This window comes from Fukomys damarensis, unplaced genomic scaffold (assembly GCF_012274545.1).
Source record: "Fukomys damarensis isolate Sample0158 unplaced genomic scaffold, DMR_v1.0_HiC HiC_scaffold_39, whole genome shotgun sequence".
Lineage (NCBI taxonomy): Eukaryota > Metazoa > Chordata > Mammalia > Rodentia > Bathyergidae > Fukomys > Fukomys damarensis.
In genome coordinates this window covers 12850352-12866175 of record NW_022900951.1, presented here as the reverse complement: position 1 = coordinate 12866175, position 15824 = coordinate 12850352, and the positions used below count along the sequence as shown (strand labels likewise).

At 50.7% G+C, this 15824-nt stretch overlaps 1 protein-coding gene across 4 annotated transcripts in view; it reads left to right on the top strand.

The window, feature by feature from the left end:
- Positions 1–13525, top strand: part of Ctps2 (CTP synthase 2) — a 47224-nt gene extending 33699 nt beyond the window's left edge. For 3 of the 4 annotated variants that reach the window (XM_010643633.3, XM_033760266.1, XM_010643635.1), the window contains 6 exons: positions 4348–4444; positions 10121–10176; positions 10797–10893; positions 12690–12834; positions 13123–13231; positions 13328–13525. In XM_010643633.3, the coding sequence (XP_010641935.1) occupies positions 4348–4444; positions 10121–10176; positions 10797–10893; positions 12690–12834; positions 13123–13192 (465 nt within the window). In that variant the 3' untranslated portion in view covers positions 13193–13231; positions 13328–13525. Of the gene's footprint in view, positions 1–4347; positions 4445–10120; positions 10177–10796; positions 10894–12689; positions 12835–13122; positions 13232–13327 lie in introns of those variants that run through there. The other variant, XM_010643634.3, reaches the window with a different exon arrangement.
- The last annotated feature ends 2299 nt before the right edge of the window (positions 13526–15824 follow it).

Genomic DNA, 15824 nt, shown 5'->3' with positions numbered 1-15824 from the left:
GATTTTTTTTTTTTTTTTGGTACCAGGGATCGAACTCGGGACCTTGCACTTGCGAGTCAGACAGCAGCACCACTGAGCTACATCCCCGGGCCCAGGCTGCTGGTGTTTTGACCTAGATTAAGTCTGCTGGGGCTAAGATGGGCCTTTCAGGTTTCACTGAGATTTTACCAAACGTATTCTGATTTCTGGCTTCGCTTCTTAGACAGTTTCCAGTGCTTCGATGTGTAGGCTCTGTTCTCCTGGGAGGAAGTGGGCTTTTGTGACTAATGATAGCGGGAACTGTCTTTTTCCCCAGCCTCTTTAAAAAATATTTCGAGTCTACAGAAAAGTGGCAAGAGTAGTACAGAGAACACGCATCCATCGCTTGACCACTTTCACGGATGGCTAATGTATCCATCTTCACTTCTTGTCTTTGTGGACCACATGAAAATAAGTCGCCGCCTCCAGCTCTTCAGCGTGTGTCCCAGGGAAAAGACACTCTCCTGTGTAACCATGAAGCCGTCATCACTGCCCAACTCCATCTCCCCAGTTGCTTCAGTAGCATTCTTTCTTTTCTTTTTTTGAGACAAGATCTCACTGTGTAGCCCAGGCTGGCTTCGAACTTGTGGCGATTCTCCTGCCTCAGCTTCCCCAGTGCTGGGATGACAGGTGTGTGCCACCAGCATCTTAAATCATCTGTTCTCTCAAATTATCACTCGAGAGCCAAAACTGATGGGTAGGTTATTGTTGTTCTCATGTCTACATCGAAGGGATGATTTGAATAATGTAAGTTTTATACCCATAGAGTGTATGATGGGTAACATGTTCTATAGAAACACACCTGTCTTGCACAAGACATGTGGTGCATATAACACATATGCATTCTAAGAAGCCCTTGGTGCAGTATTGGTGAAGAGCTTTTTAGCCTGCAGTTAGGGTGGGTGGAGCACGCCTGTCATCCTAGCACTGGGGAGGCTGAGGCAGGAGGATCGCCATGTGTTCAAGACCAGACCCTGTCTCAAAAACCAAAACAAAACAGGAGAGCGAGAGCCTTTCAGGCTTCCAATCTCCTGTTTCAAGGGAAGCCCCTGGGTGAGACGGGCCTGGCTACATGGCGGACTCATGCTCACAGCCACGTCTCCTTCCCTGCAGGCTCAGAGGAGGAGGGTGAAGCGGTGGCCGGAGACACGGAATCCACTACTAGATACTGTCATGAAACATTAACTAAAACTGTATGGCGCCGGTGATAAATGCAGGGCGTGCACCCAGAGTGCACCGTGAAACGAGAAGGGCCGCACGTCAGGCACAAGTTGCTTATGGAAAAATGGAGGGCAAAGGTTACTTACCACCCTGCGGTTCAATTGCCTGATCTTTGGGCAGACTTGATTTTTTCCTAGGAAAACCAAGAGTAACTTATTTTCAAGCTCTGGGCATTGCTGGCTTTCTTTTTTTTTCTTTGAGACAGGGTCTTGCTAGGTAGTCCAAGCTGGCCTTGAACTCATGGCGATCTTCCTGCCTCAGCGTCCTGATTGCTGGGGTCACAGGCTTGGAAATTTCAAAGAGACTGCGGACCGAACTACAGCCATGCTGCAAAGGAACAGCTCACCTGGCCCTTCCTGGGGCCTGCCTTCCTGGAACTGCCGTAGTTCACTTTCTCCTGGCCTTGGCTCTGGGCCTAACTGGGCTTCGTCTTGGCAACTGGGTTCCTGGAGGTTCCCTGAGGCCCCGTTCACTGTTCACTGAGTGTTTATTTTTCCTGGGGGTGCAGTGTTGCCTTAGGCCCCTGTGTAACCTCACCACCCAGTCTTCTCCTGTTATGACCCAGCTGGGGCCTGTGTGGTTATGGGGCTCATCCTTGGGATCCGGGGTGCTCTTTACTCTTCTTGTATGGGGTGTGCTCCCCGTAAAGCGTGAGTGTGGCTTCTTGCTGTCTCCCGCCCATGAAACGCCTTTGCTGTGTTATGATGCTGGAGACCCTCAAGATGGCACGTGCCTGTAACCCAGTGCCCTGGGAGGCTGAGGCAGGAGTATCCAAGTGTGAGCCGCCTGGGTGACTTAGAGAGACTGAAAAAAAAAAATAAAAAAAAAGGTTAAGAATAGCTCAGTGGAAAGGCATTGATTTTAATTCCCATCACACACACACACACACACACACACACACACACACACACACACACACACACACACACACACATACACACAGTCTTCATTACAACTGCAAAGGGTTGTTTGCCACGGAAGGTTCCAGGTCCTTTGGTTCCAGGGACAAGGACGTGGATGTGCTTGGGGAGGCCTCCTGAAGACTCGGTGCAAGCGAAGGGACAGCCTAGGCTGTGATGGCACTCACTGCCCTGCCCCATCACCGCCTGTGGCCCAGTATGGAAGGGAGACTGAGGCCCTGTGCCACAGTGATGGTAGGGGCACGGATGTGCTGTGTGGTGTGAGGAGGGAGCAGCCTGCCTAGGACATGCTCAGATCTGTTTTGCACTCTTCCTTCGGGCTGCAGGGAACAGCAGCAGAGGTTAATACCATGCCTCCCCTGTGCTTGTGCCTTTCTATCTTCTAAAGCTTTATGACTTATTGATCCCTTTACATTTTCTTATTCTCCGTGGCTCAGATAAAAAAAGATTCAGGTGTGGTGGTGGCAGCTATCGCCTGTGATCCCAGCACTCTGGGAGGCTGAGGCAGGAGGATCGCTGCGAGATTGAGGCCAGCCTGGGCTACATACCCTGAGTCAAAATACCAAAAAAGAAAAAAAAGAAAAGACCACTATGGGGATCAGTTGACAGCCGGGATTTTGGACATATGAGTGGCCAGAGCAGTCCTTTTGTGGTGGAACAGGTGTTTCCCTTTTCGATGCCAAGTCTAGGGGCTTGTGAGGTGCCGGGGAGCAGTGTGCAGCACACTGTGGTCGTCCTGTACCCAGCCGGTGGTGCGTGTGAGAACTGCTGCACTCCTGTCCCTCAGGCTTTGCCTGGGAAGGATGCGGGGGCCACAGCTGTTCTAGCCTATTGTTGCCAAGGCAGTTTGCTTATTACCTGAGAGGCAAAGAGCTGTCATCTTGGTTTCATTTCTGTTTTTTTTTTTTTTGGTGTTTTGGGACAGGGTCTCACTGTGTAATTCAGGCTGAACTAACCCTCCTGAATAGTCTTCAACTTGCATTTTCACTAAAATAATACTGTGGTCCTCTTCCCCTATGAGAATGGTCTGTCCGCCTGCTTCCTACTGTCTATCTTTTATTTTGCTCTTTATTTGTAATTTGGCTCTCTCCTACAAGAGAGACCATGTGATAGTTAAGCTTGTGTATCCGATTAGGAAATTATTACCGTACATATGGTCTCAGGGTGCATCCACTGTCCTACAAAGGACTCAAATTTACTCTTTTTCATGCTAGAGTAGTATTCCATTGTATGAGGGAGGGGGAGGAAGGAGATATAAAAAGAATTAAAATGTGTTCTGTACACGGACCAGCTCCCCACAATGAACGTAACCATGACAGCCTGCAAACACAGACTAATAAAAAAGTAAAAGCTAAAAAGAAAACAGAAAAAATACTATGGGTTCCAGGTGTGGTACTGTGCACTTGTAATCCTAGTGCTTAGGAGGCTGAGGCAGGACAATTGCCAGGAAGTTGAGGCCAGCCTGGGCTGTGTCGTGAGCTCAAAGCCAGCCCTGAATTAAACATGAGACCCTGTCTCAAAAACAAACAAAGCCACTCTAGGGCTGGTTATTGCACGGTCTGGGCCTCACCCTCCAGGGCATCCTAACCTGACTGCTGCCATTGAACTCTGGCTGCTGCGGTCCCTCTACCCTCCCCTGGAAAAGGCACAGAAGACTGGCAGCCCGCATCGCCTCCCTGCACTGATCGTCCAGCCCCCGCTAGCAGTGGGGACAGACTTGGCGCCAGGTGCAGCACCTGTGATCCAGGGGACCCAGTTCCCCACCCCTCAGCGACTCCCATGGCGGGCCGAGGACACGGTTCAGAGGCTGTAACCACCTCGTCTGATAAGATGGGACGTTTTCTCAGAAACGCTTAGCTCAGGCAATTCTGTGTGTGCGACCTGACCCGCGGCAGTCTGTGTGGGGGAGAAAAGCCAGGGAGGAGGTGGGGCCCTGTGGTGCGTGGCCGGCTAACTCGGCTGAGTTCTTCCAGCACCCTAGCAAAACTGTGAGCTCCACGCCTGTCATCCCAGGACAATGTCACTGTCATCGAGGCAGGAGGATCGCTATGAGTTTGAGGCCAGCCTGGGCCGCACAGTGAGACCCTGTCTTGACAACAACAACGATACCAGTAACAAGAGCAGAGCGTGCAATGTGGCGGTTCTCTTGCTCACAAGGTGGTAAACCTGGACTGTTTTCTTTCCCGAGGTGATCGATATGCCAGAACACAACCCCGGGGAGCTTGGCGGGACCATGAGGCTGGGGCTAAGAAGAACTGTCTTCAAAACCCAGAACTCAGTACTGAGTAAGTCACCGAGATGGCTTATTTGACAAGATGCTGGGTGTCGTTCTTGTGACTGTGCTGGGATGCACCCCTCTGGCAGCCTTGGGGACTGGGAGTCTCCCTCTCCCCATCACCCGTGCCCTGGGCACCCTGTGCCCGGTGCTCCTGTCCCCAGGAAGGTCCCCTCAAGGCCCTGAGCCTCAGGAGGGTGCCAGGTGAGTGCGCCTTTGCACGCGACCTGACTTTAATTACTCTGCTCTGCGGGAGGCTGAGGCAGGATGATTACAGTGAGTTTGAGGCCAGCCTGGGATGAATAGCAAGTCTCCAAAGCAAACAAACTACCTGCCAGAGCCCTTGGTTCCATGAAGTGTCCACTCGGTGCCATCTGCACTATGCTAGAGTCTGGAGATCTAGCTGGGAGTAGGATAGGACCAGCTCTGCCATCCCAGGGCCACAAAACTAGTGGGGAGCTGGGTGCGGTGGTGCACGCCTATAATCCCAGCACTCGGGGAGGCTGAGGCAGGAGGATTGCTGGGAAGTTCGAGGCCAGCCTGAATTAACTATACAGCGACCCTGTCCCTCAAAACACAAAGACATAAAAACCTTGTGAGGAGAGTGGCAAAGGGGAGGGACAAGACTCCAAAGGAGCCGGATGCAGGAGCCCAGGGATCTCTGGCACGCGGAGCCGGAGAAGTGCCGATTCCCTAATGGTAGAACACTCACCCAGCATGCAACCAACGTGCTTCGGGACCAGAAACCAAACAAAGACAGGTGTGGTGGTGGGTGTAAACCTGTAATCCCAGGATTAGAAAATCTAACCCAGGCTGGGCAATTTAGCACCTTATTTATTTTATTTATTTGGAGACAGAGTCTTGGTATATGGTGCAGGTTGGCCTCTCAAGTGCTGGTATTGCAGGTGTGCACCATCTTGCCTGGCTGCTGAGACCCTGTTTGAGAATAAAGGACTCGGGATGTAGCTCAGTACAGAGGCCCTGGGTTCCATCCCAGAATCACAAAACAAAGGAGCAAACCAACAAGAAAACCATAGGAAGCGACTTCTTAACTCAGGGAAGAACAAGACTGGAGTGTGAGGTGCTCTGTCCTGACCTGGCCGGGGCAGGTGGTGGGAGAAGCCCTTTCACTCACACACACACACACACACACACACACACACACACACACGCAAGTCTTCACTTGTTCTGCGTGGCAGTGATTACTTGGGCTTTCCGATGTTTCAAATACTCTGAAACTGTTCAGATAATTGCCTAAGTCACAAAAGTGGTTAGTGAAAAAAAAATTAATGTTTTAAAATTATATCTGCTGGAAACGATTCAGAGATAATTGCACTAAGCTTTTTCAAAAGAGCATTGTGCTCAACATAGCTAAAGACCATGGAAATAAGATGAATTTGAGATTTATTTTTACTTATAGTAGACAAAAGTAGTGTTGATGATTTTTTATGAATTTTATAACAGTACTAGAGCTTATTTCAGACGTTCTTTTAAACAGCTTTAGTGATATGATTCACATACTACGAGGCTCAGCTATTAGTAGAATACAGTTGCCTGGTTTTTATCCAATTCAGAGTTGTACAACCATCCCCACAATTTTAGATCATATTAGTTTTAATTTTTTTGTTTTTGTGAGACAGGGTCTCACTGTGTAGCCTAGGCTGGCCTCGAACTCCCTGCAATCTTCCTGCCTCAGCCTCCTGGGTACTGGGATGACAGGCGAGCGCCACTACGCCTGGCTTGTTTTCAAGACCTTCCTATGTAGTCCAGGCTGACCTCAGACTCATGATGATGCTCCTGCCTCAGCCTCCCAAGTGCTGGGATACAGGTGTGCGCCACCACAGCTGGCCTGTAGTCTTTCATGGTAGCCTAAGTTTTCCACGCATCTGGTCTTCCTGTCTATTATTTGAGAACGTAGTATTTCTTTTCTCTCTCTTTTTTTTTTTTTGTTGAGACCAGGTCGTGCTATGTTACCCAGGCTGGCCTCAAACTCACAGGCTCAAGAACTCCTGCCTCTGCCTCCAGGGTAGCTGGGCTACGGAGCACACCTCTCCCTGGGCTCTGGATAAATAGTATTGAGCTGAGGAGAGGAACTCAGTGTGCTGATTCATTTCCTGCTGATAAACCTTGCAACTCGGGCCTGATGCTTTATTAGGAAATGCTGATTGAGGTATCCTGGCTGTGTCCCTCAGGATAAATTTCCGGGACTTTTCTTGATTAGGGCAAAGGGTAGGGACACTTTTATGACTGATATAACTCTGTCGGAGGGTTTGAAGGAAGGGGAGGTGCTTCACAGTGACACATACAGCGCTAGGGCTTCCGCTTTCCCGGCCTTGCCTGTAGTGTGGTCTTCTGCGCTTCTGGTAGGGAGGACAGGGGAGGCCTTCTACTGGGCCTCACTGTGCGTGCCTTTTTGGCGCGCCTCGGTCTTCATTAGCATGTCAGCCTGGGAGGAGGCTCTTTCCCCAGGTCCCTGACCTCAGTGGCTAAGCCGGGGCTAACAAACCCTTTCCTTATTCTCTCTCTCTTCCTTTTTTCTTTGTTTTTGTTTTTGTTTTTGAGACAGGATCTCGCTGTATGATTCAGCTGGCCTTGAACTCACTCTGTGGCTGAGGCTAGCCTCGAACTCACTGCAGTCTTCCTGTCTCAGCCTCCTGAGTCCAGGGATGACAGGCGAGCACCACCATGCCTGGCTCAGGAAACTTTTTCAATGAAGGGCCAGTGAGTAAGTGAAGGACCATGGCTGTGTTCCTGTGAGACCTTATTTATGGTCGCTGAAATTGAATGTCCTGTACCTTTCTATGTCACCTGAAGTTTTTCAACCATTTGTAAATGTAAAAAGCATTCTTAGTTTTAGGACCTAACAGAAACTGAGGGCTCGTATTTGACCGTGGGCCGGGCTGTGCCTTGTGAGTCCTGGAGAGGTGAAAGACAACATCTCAGCCAGAAGCAGTGAGGTGCGTCTGGAATCCTGGGATTCAGGGAGGCTGAGACAAGAGGATCTCCATAGGTTCAAGGCCAGCCTGGGGTACAGAGTGACACCGTGTCTCAAAACAAAACAAAACAAATCTCTGCATTTCTTCATTTTAAGGTGAGGGACTTGACTAAGATGTTGGTTCTGCTTTCCTGTAAGAGGGGCAGATGTGTGTTTGGAGAACAGAGTTAAGAGGCCGCTAGGAAGGCATTGATGGTGTTCATGGCCATCTGAGGCTCTGGTCACATTCTGGGCATTGACATGCAGAGTGGCAAAGTGGAAGATTTGAAAGAGAGCCGGAAGAAATGGAGCTAAGGCAGAGCAAGTCTCCTGGGCCAGAAAAGCTGCTTTTGCTTTCTTTTCTCTTATCCCAGCACTCAAACCGATTCCAAAAAGCAGCTTCCAGTGAGATTAGATTGTTAGGCAGTTTTAAAAGACCAGAAACTTTGGCTGGGTTAATGAGGTGATTTGCTAAAGTGTTTAAAAGCCCACACTGGTCATTTGTCACTGCCGAGCCCTGTGTCTCGGTGTGCTTCCTGTCGTGTGTGCCTGGGCCAGCTGCTCGCTGACGCGTGATCTAAAAGTATGGTGAGTGTTTACATTTTAAAAGATTACAGTAAGTCACATGTTGCCACGAATCCCCCCGAAATCCTCGCTCTGGCTTCAAATACGCCAACCCCACTGTTCCTGCCACTTTCCACAGCGGCTTTAGAGCCCTCTCTCTGGAGCAACACGATGACCGGAATGCATTCACAATGTCCACCTTGCTTTTTTGTTGTTGTTGCCTGGGATCGAACTCAGGTCCTTGTGCGGGGGAACCACTGAGCTAAATCCCCGGCCTCCACCTTTCACAGTCACTTTGCTTTGGGGGAAGAGCCGGGAGTCACGCAGTGCCGGTCCGGTGAGCAGAGTGAATGAGGACGTCCCCGAGGTTTTTGGCCCTCGGTGTAGCACTCACTGTGCTTTTGATCACGCCCTGCGAAGACCCCCGGGAAAGAGGGTTCCAGAGCTGCTGCGGCAAGCCGCAAGGACCGTGGGACAAGTGTGTGTGGAGTGGGGGTGGTGTGTGGGGGCACGGAGGGTGAGGTGGCTTCTGAGGGGCTTCACAGCAAAGTGTCTGCTGCAGTACTCAGTTTGTGTTCGTTTGTAGCCTTTTGGCTAAGATCAAGTGTTGGTTTTGAGATAGAGGCTCACTTTGTACTGCAGGCTGGCCTTGAGCTCACTGTGTAGCCCAGGCTAGCTTTGAATTTGAGATGATCCTCCTGCCTCAGCCTCCCTAATGCAGGGATTACAGGCGTATGCCACCACACCTGGCTAATTTTTTAATTTAAACATTCACTATAAACACACACATACAAACCCAGACAAACACCAACATCTAATTTTTTAATTTAAACATTCACTATACACACACACATACACACACAGACACACACACACACACACACACACACACACATTGGGGGGGTACCGGGAATTGAACTCAGACCCTTGTGCTTGCGAGGCAGGCGGTGGCACCACCGAGCCAAATCCCAGGCCCCGTTCACCTGTATTTTGATCACTTCAGTCGGTCAGGGACATGAGTCCACACCCTTCTTAGCAACTGCCCGGCTCACCTTGCCACTGGCTGCTGTGGGGCTCTGAGTGCAGCCCGGCACTGCACACCCCACACCTGGCCTCCATCTCTGCTGTGCGTCCTCCCTGTGAGTCCTTAGATCCCTGTCTGGTGAGGAGGCGCCGCTCAGGTCAGGGAGGGAAACAGGAAGGCAGAGCTCAGGGGACTGCAGACTGGGCGCCTGCTGTAAAGAATGCTAGGAGTGCTTGGCTGTCACCCCAGCATTCGGGAGGCTGAGGCAGGAGGATTGTGTAGTTCCAGGCCAGCCTGAGCTACACTGGGAGACCGTGTCTCAAAATATAAAAAAGAAAAGAAATTAAAAATCTTAATCAAAAATAATAGTTTTGGCGCACACTTATAATCCTAGCACTCTGGGAGGCTGAGCTGGGAGGGCTGCATGTTTGAACCCATCCTGGGAGACTTAGCGACGTAACAAGACCCTGTCTCAAGATAAAAAGGGCTGGGGATAATAGCTCAGTGTGAAGGTCCTGGATTCAGTTCCTACCACTATCACCAAAACCACACACACACACACACACACACACACACACACACACACACACTTCTATAAATAAATAGAAAGAGCCCTATGTGAGTCCACACAGAAGCGGTGGTATGCCTGTGACTCAGTCCTGCAGGCAGGTGTGACAGGGTGTGCGGCTGCTGGCCTCCAGGCTTTGCCCCTGTGGGCTTCCCCTTAGGTCGTGGCCATGGCTTCTGAGGAGGCCGCCACCGTCTTGTAGGAGAGAAGACCATCTAGAGCAGTGATGGCGAACCTCCGAGAGCTTTCAGTGATAACAAGTAGCTGGCTGGGGCATGCGTGCCATGGGTTCGCCACCCCTGCCTTCGATTAGTGCTGTGAGCCTGGGACCTGGAGCATCTGATGAACACACGCCAGGGCTTCCTGTGTAAGTGTCATGGTGTGTGCTTCTCAGGATGATCACCCCGTGCTGGGCATGGTGCATGCCAGGAGGATCACCAGGAGTTCGAGGCCAGCCTGGGCTACATAGCGAGACCCTGCCTCAAAATTTAAAAAATAAAAATAATGGTAATAAGAAAGTGGATTGCTGCAGCGCTCATGTCCCTCTGTCTTTCAGGGAAACTGTACGGCGATGTCCCTTTCATTGAGGAGAGACACAGGCATCGGTACGAGGTAGGCCTGCTGTGCGTTGTCTGCCTGGTACGGCGACTCTGCTGTCCTCCACCCAAAGCCCAGCCCTTCCCTTTCCGGTCTTATGCGGGGCCGAGTGCCTTTGGGGACAGGGCTGTTTCCCTTCTCACGTGGTGGCCTCTAGGTTGAGGACACTCTTTGGAAGTTTACATTGAGCCTGAGGCTTAGTGTCGTGTGGCTAAGGGCACTTTAATGTTGGGATTGCCATGTGAGAACCACAGGTATCCACAAGCACCGACTGCCTGTATCAGTCAGGATGCTTCAGGCTGCAAAGAACAGAAAGCTGTTTGTTATCCACTCTTAGCCAGAGTCAGTCCAAACAACAACGAGCCGGCATGGTGGTGCACACCTGTGATCGTGATCACAGCACTCAGGAGGCTGAGGCAGGAGGATCACCACGAGGGCAAGGCCAGCCTGAACAACATAACGACATAATGAGACTTTGTCTCAAAAAACCAAACCAAAACAAAACTAGGCGCTGGAGATAGAGATTAAGACAAGTTAGGGGATTGCAGAAATCCATCCAGCTAATGCCGGACCTCAGAAGCCGCCGTGTCTGTATTGTGCCAAGGCTTAAAGACATTGGGTTCTTGTACCTCCAGGTGAACCCTAGCCTGATCAGCCACTTTGAGCAGAAAGATCTGGCCTTTGTGGGTCAGGATGTTGACGGGAATCGGATGGAAATCATTGAACTGGCAAGTAAGTGGCCTCTTCATTCCTGCAAGGCTCCGAGGTGCTCCGACAGCTTTGTCAACCCCAGATGCATTCGAGCTTGAGTTTCTTCGCTGTCTTTCTATTCCGCTCCCCTTTGAAATAAATAGGCAGCTACAAGGTGCATGAGAAACAGCTCGGCCTGCTGGTGCACATCTCGCCTGTAATCCCAGCACTCTGGAGGCTGAGGCAGGAGGATCAGCGTGAGTTTGAGGCCAGACTGGGCTACATAGTGAGACCTTGTCTCAAAAAGCAAAACGAAACAAAACAAAACAAAGAAACAGACTGCCTTGAAAAGCAGAGGGCTTACAGTCCTAGTCATTTGGGGGCCCGGTGATCTGAACTTACCAGAAAATGATGTGCTTTGCTCAGGGCAGCAGTCCTCCAATGAGTCAGTTTCCTTGCTCTGCCCTGGTCCCTTCCTGGAGTCCCCTGTAGGAGCCGCTGTCACTGGCACTCTGCTTGCGTCGTCTGGCGAGGAATGGCTGCCTGCCCACCTTGCTGCCAATGCCGAAGCCCTTGAAGTTGCTTTTGGGCGGGACCTGGCTCCTCCAGCCTTTTCTGATGCTAATGGTCACTCTCAGGCCGCTTCCCTTCTGAGCATCGCCCTACACTCACCATTCTTTATAACCAGACGAAGAAGCTGGGCAACTTATCAACTCATAGAGATCTTGTCGAGAAATCAAAAGAATTTTTAAAACTGTAAAAAAAAATTAAAAGACCTAGAGCCGTAGTAGGGAAAGCTGTCCACTTTTATGCTTAGGGTCAATGCGGTCCAGACAGTTGGTGCAGTAACGGGAGGAGAGGCTGTTACGAGGCTGGGGCCTGGGGCCTGGGGCGGAGGGAGCAGCTCCCCTTCCTGTCAAGAAGTGGGGTTGTGGCCCACTCAGCCAGGGAACCCGGCTCTCAGCAAAGCAGGTGGGGAACGGTGTCTGTTCAGCTCTTACTTTGCAAACACATAGTATTGCAGATACTGGGGCAAAGCTGCTTTTCCCTCTGGCAGAGCTAGAGTTAAGGCTGCTTGTACTCCTGGCTCTGAAAACAGCTTCACTTGCCTGCCTGGTAGCATGTGTGGCAGGTGTGCATTGTAAAGGCTTGCACGACACAGGAAGATGAGGAGGGAGGAACTGGAATTCTCGCTATCTTGGGCCACGACTGCCATTGACATGTTCAAAGGCCAGGCCACCCTTTGATAGCAGAGACTTCTTCTGTTTGCTTGTGTTTTGAGACAAGGTCTCACTATATACTCCAGGTCCACCTTGCACTCAAACTTGAATTTGTGGCAATCCTCCTGCCTCAGCCTCCTGAATGCTGGGGTTACAGGAGTGTGCCACTGTGCCCAGCACTGTAATAAAGCCCCATTATCGCAACAGACGAGCTACCCAGACTGAAATGACGTGCGTGCCAGTTGCTTGCCTTCGTGGTGCTGTTGTTAATATCCACTGGAGAAGCTGGCGCTCACTCTGCCACCGTCCACAAATAAAACCCCAGACTGTGTAGTAAGCGAGACATGATTTACAGTGTAGAATTCCACTTCACAGATGAATCATGAAAGCCGGGCATGGTGGCACATGCCTGTAACCCCAGTACTCGAGAGGCTGAGGCAGGAGGATCGCCACAAATTCAAGTTTGAGTTCAAGGTCAGCCTGTACTACATAGCGAGACCCCATCTCAAAAAAGCAAAAATAAAATCCATGAAAGTAAGACAGTCAGTCATAATCATAGTGGTTTCCCACAAGTCTGTACTGAAGGACAGGACGACCTTCCGGTGTCTGTCATTTCAGATCATCCCTATTTTGTTGGTGTCCAGTTCCACCCTGAGTTTTCTTCCAGGCCGATGAAGCCTTCGCCTCCCTACTTGGGGCTCCTGCTCGCAGCCACAGGGAACTTGCGCGCCTACCTGCAGCAGATGGGCCCGCCACCCCCCAGGTGAGCTGCTCAGAGCACCATAGCACCAAGGGACACCTTTGATGAGAAGGGACACTTGTGCCCTTTATTCTCTTCATAAAAATAATGACCACTCACCAGGTGTGGTGGTGCATGCCTGTCATCCCAGCACTCAGGAGGCTGAGGCAGGAGGCTTGCTGCAAGATCAGGGCCAGCCTGGGCTACAGAGTGAGATTCTGTCTCAGAGACGCACAAGCAAGCACCAAAAATGATGGAATATAATTGCGCAGAGTTTTCTTTCTCGCCTTGCTGAGTTCCTTTCGTATGCAGTGATGAATACAGCAACGAGAATGGTGACAGCTACGCGCAGCCCAGGATGGCCGAGCTGGAGATCAGCTGACTCGAGTGCAGTTCGGGGAGCGAAGGGCTGCCGGCGAGGGTAAGCCAGAAGATTCGAGCGAGGTGTCTGCACTTGGGGTGGCGCTTCTTTTGTTTCGGTTTTGTGAAGATAAACACTTATATTCTCTTTTTGAAGTTGCAGTGCAGGTGAAGGAACTGTCTGAAGACGTCAGCGCACATCCAGAGCCACTGTTCGCCACACTGGATGTAGAGGCTCGGCGGGACTCTGGAGCTTCCTCCCCGGAACCGGAAGCCAGGGTTTGCCCTTCCTTCCTGGGCGGCCCCTGTGGGTCAGATTTCTATAGCTGATTAAACTTTCTGCAATAGCCCTGTGGGGCGCAAAGTGTGTTTGTGTCTTGTGCACCCTCTCCATTGGAAAGATGAGCTGGGGCCCGGGTTGCCGGCCTTGCTGTTGTGTGGGAAGGGTGGCAGGGCATGCACTTGAAAGCATCTGGGGATAAAAGTGAGTCATTCTAAGCCATTCCAGGTGGTATACACCTGTAATTGCAGCAAGCTGGGGGGCTGAGGCAGGAGGATCTCAAGTCCGAGCTTCCTATGAGCAACTTAACAAGACTCTGTCTCAAAAATAAAAAGTGAGGCTGGGATTTAGCTCAGTGGTGCCATACCTGACTGGCAAGTGCAAGGTCCTGAGTTTGATTCCTGGTACTTGGAAAAATAAATAAGTAAATAAATTAATTTTAAAAAGGTAAGAAAAGGGCTGAAGATGTAGCTCAGTGCAGAGCTCCTGTGCTGTGTTGAACTCACTGTGTAGCCGAGGTTCAGTCTCCAGTACTGCAAAATGATAATAAGTAGAGATTGAAAAAGTCCTTCTGTTACAGAAGCCGATTTGCACTTTTGTGTGCAGACCAAGATTCCCTTGGGTTCCCACCGCGTCTCTTTCCAGCAAGGCCCTCACCTCAGGCGCAACACTGAGGTGGATTCAGAGAACTCTGGAGTCGGGAGGAACCCTCTGTTTGGAGTCCGGCAAAGCTTACAGGGCGAGGAACTGACTGTGCACTGCTGCAGGGTGGTGGGGACGCTTGAGGGCCAGAGTCCCGGGTCACTTCCGGCCAGCACAGTCCTTGTGCCTGGCAGCCAGCTGGCTCCTCCCTCCTATCCGTCCATCTGCCGGGTGTGCTTCCTGTGAGTGGGTCACGCAAGCTATGGCCCTTTGTGTCTGACTTCCTTTTAAAAAAAGGTGTAAAAGGCCGGGGATGTGGCCCAGTGGCACAGTGCCTGCCTGGCAAGTGCAAGGCCCTGAGTTCCATCCCCGATACCAAAACAAACAAACAAAAAACCCCCCAAAACTAATACCATTAAAAGGGAGGTGTAAAGGGATTTATTGGACAGAATTTTGAAAGTACATACTAAGAAAAATGGAGTGTGGGCCCTTAAGATAGAGGCCTGACCTCTGTCTTTGTTGTTTTTTTTGAGACAGGGTCTCACTATACAGTTCAGGCTGGCCTTGAATTCATGGTGATCCTCCTGCCTCAGCCTCCTGAGTGCTGAGATGACATGTGTGTACCACCACACTCTGCTTAATTAATATTTTAATACAGTATTCTTTAAAAATATAAATTGAACATTTACAATGAAAAAAATATCAAAATTTAAAATAAAGGCAGGATCTAGCCCTGTATCTCTTCTGTTGCCCCATTCCTTGATTTGCCCTGTTGAATGTGCTGAGGTAACTTAGTTGTGGCTCACATTTGAGCTTTCCCATATTCCGTTGGGCTGGTGTGGTGGCACCTGCCTGTGATGCCAGCCCTCAGATCCCCTCTAATCAAGACCAGCCTGGGCTAGCTACACATCGAGATCCTGTCTCAGACACCAAAAGAGAAAACAACCAAAAGGAAGCCGTTCTCACTTTTTTAAAAAATTTTTTCTGTTAACGGGCCAGTGTGGTTTTCCTCAGAGCTGTGGCCCGTTCCCATTTTCTCTTCCTTCCAGCTCTACTTAATAAGCCTGCCTCTCATGTGTCTTCCGATCCTTTCCCTGCAAGGATGAGGCAGGAATCTACTCTGTAGGGGAGTTGGGGTCCCCATCTGCTCTCTGGGGGTCCCCTCAGGCTCCGTCTGGTGACCCCTGCACATGGCCGGCTCTTGGGACAGCCACGCTTTAAATACATCTATGAAAGAAGTACTGCATTCCAGCTGTGATACAGTTGGGGCTATGAGTGTCATTCCACCACTTGGAGGCTGAGGCTGGAGGGTTGTTGCGAGTTGGAGGCCAGCCTGAGCTACACAGGGAGACCCTATCTCTCCCTACATACATAATACAGGAAAATAAGCCAAGACAAAAATAAATAAAACAAAATGGGATCCTCTGGGGCCAGAAAGTCCAGGAAGGCTGCCGGGCAGTGCAGGGAGCCACTGTACCGGATGTGTGGCCATGGTCACCTAGAGTGCCGAGACATCGGCCACAGCTATGAGCTGATATGGAGCCTGAAAGATGCATATTTTGAGAGCCCAGCTGTGCCCCTAGCTCTCCCTTGCCAAGAAGGAACCATCTACCCCCAGCCCTGGCACCAGGTTGGGTTGGAACTGGACTCTGCGTTTCCTGGGCCCAAAGCCCTCCACTCCTCCTGTTAGTTAGGACAAGCTGCCTCCCAATTTGGTCATTTTTTTTGTTTT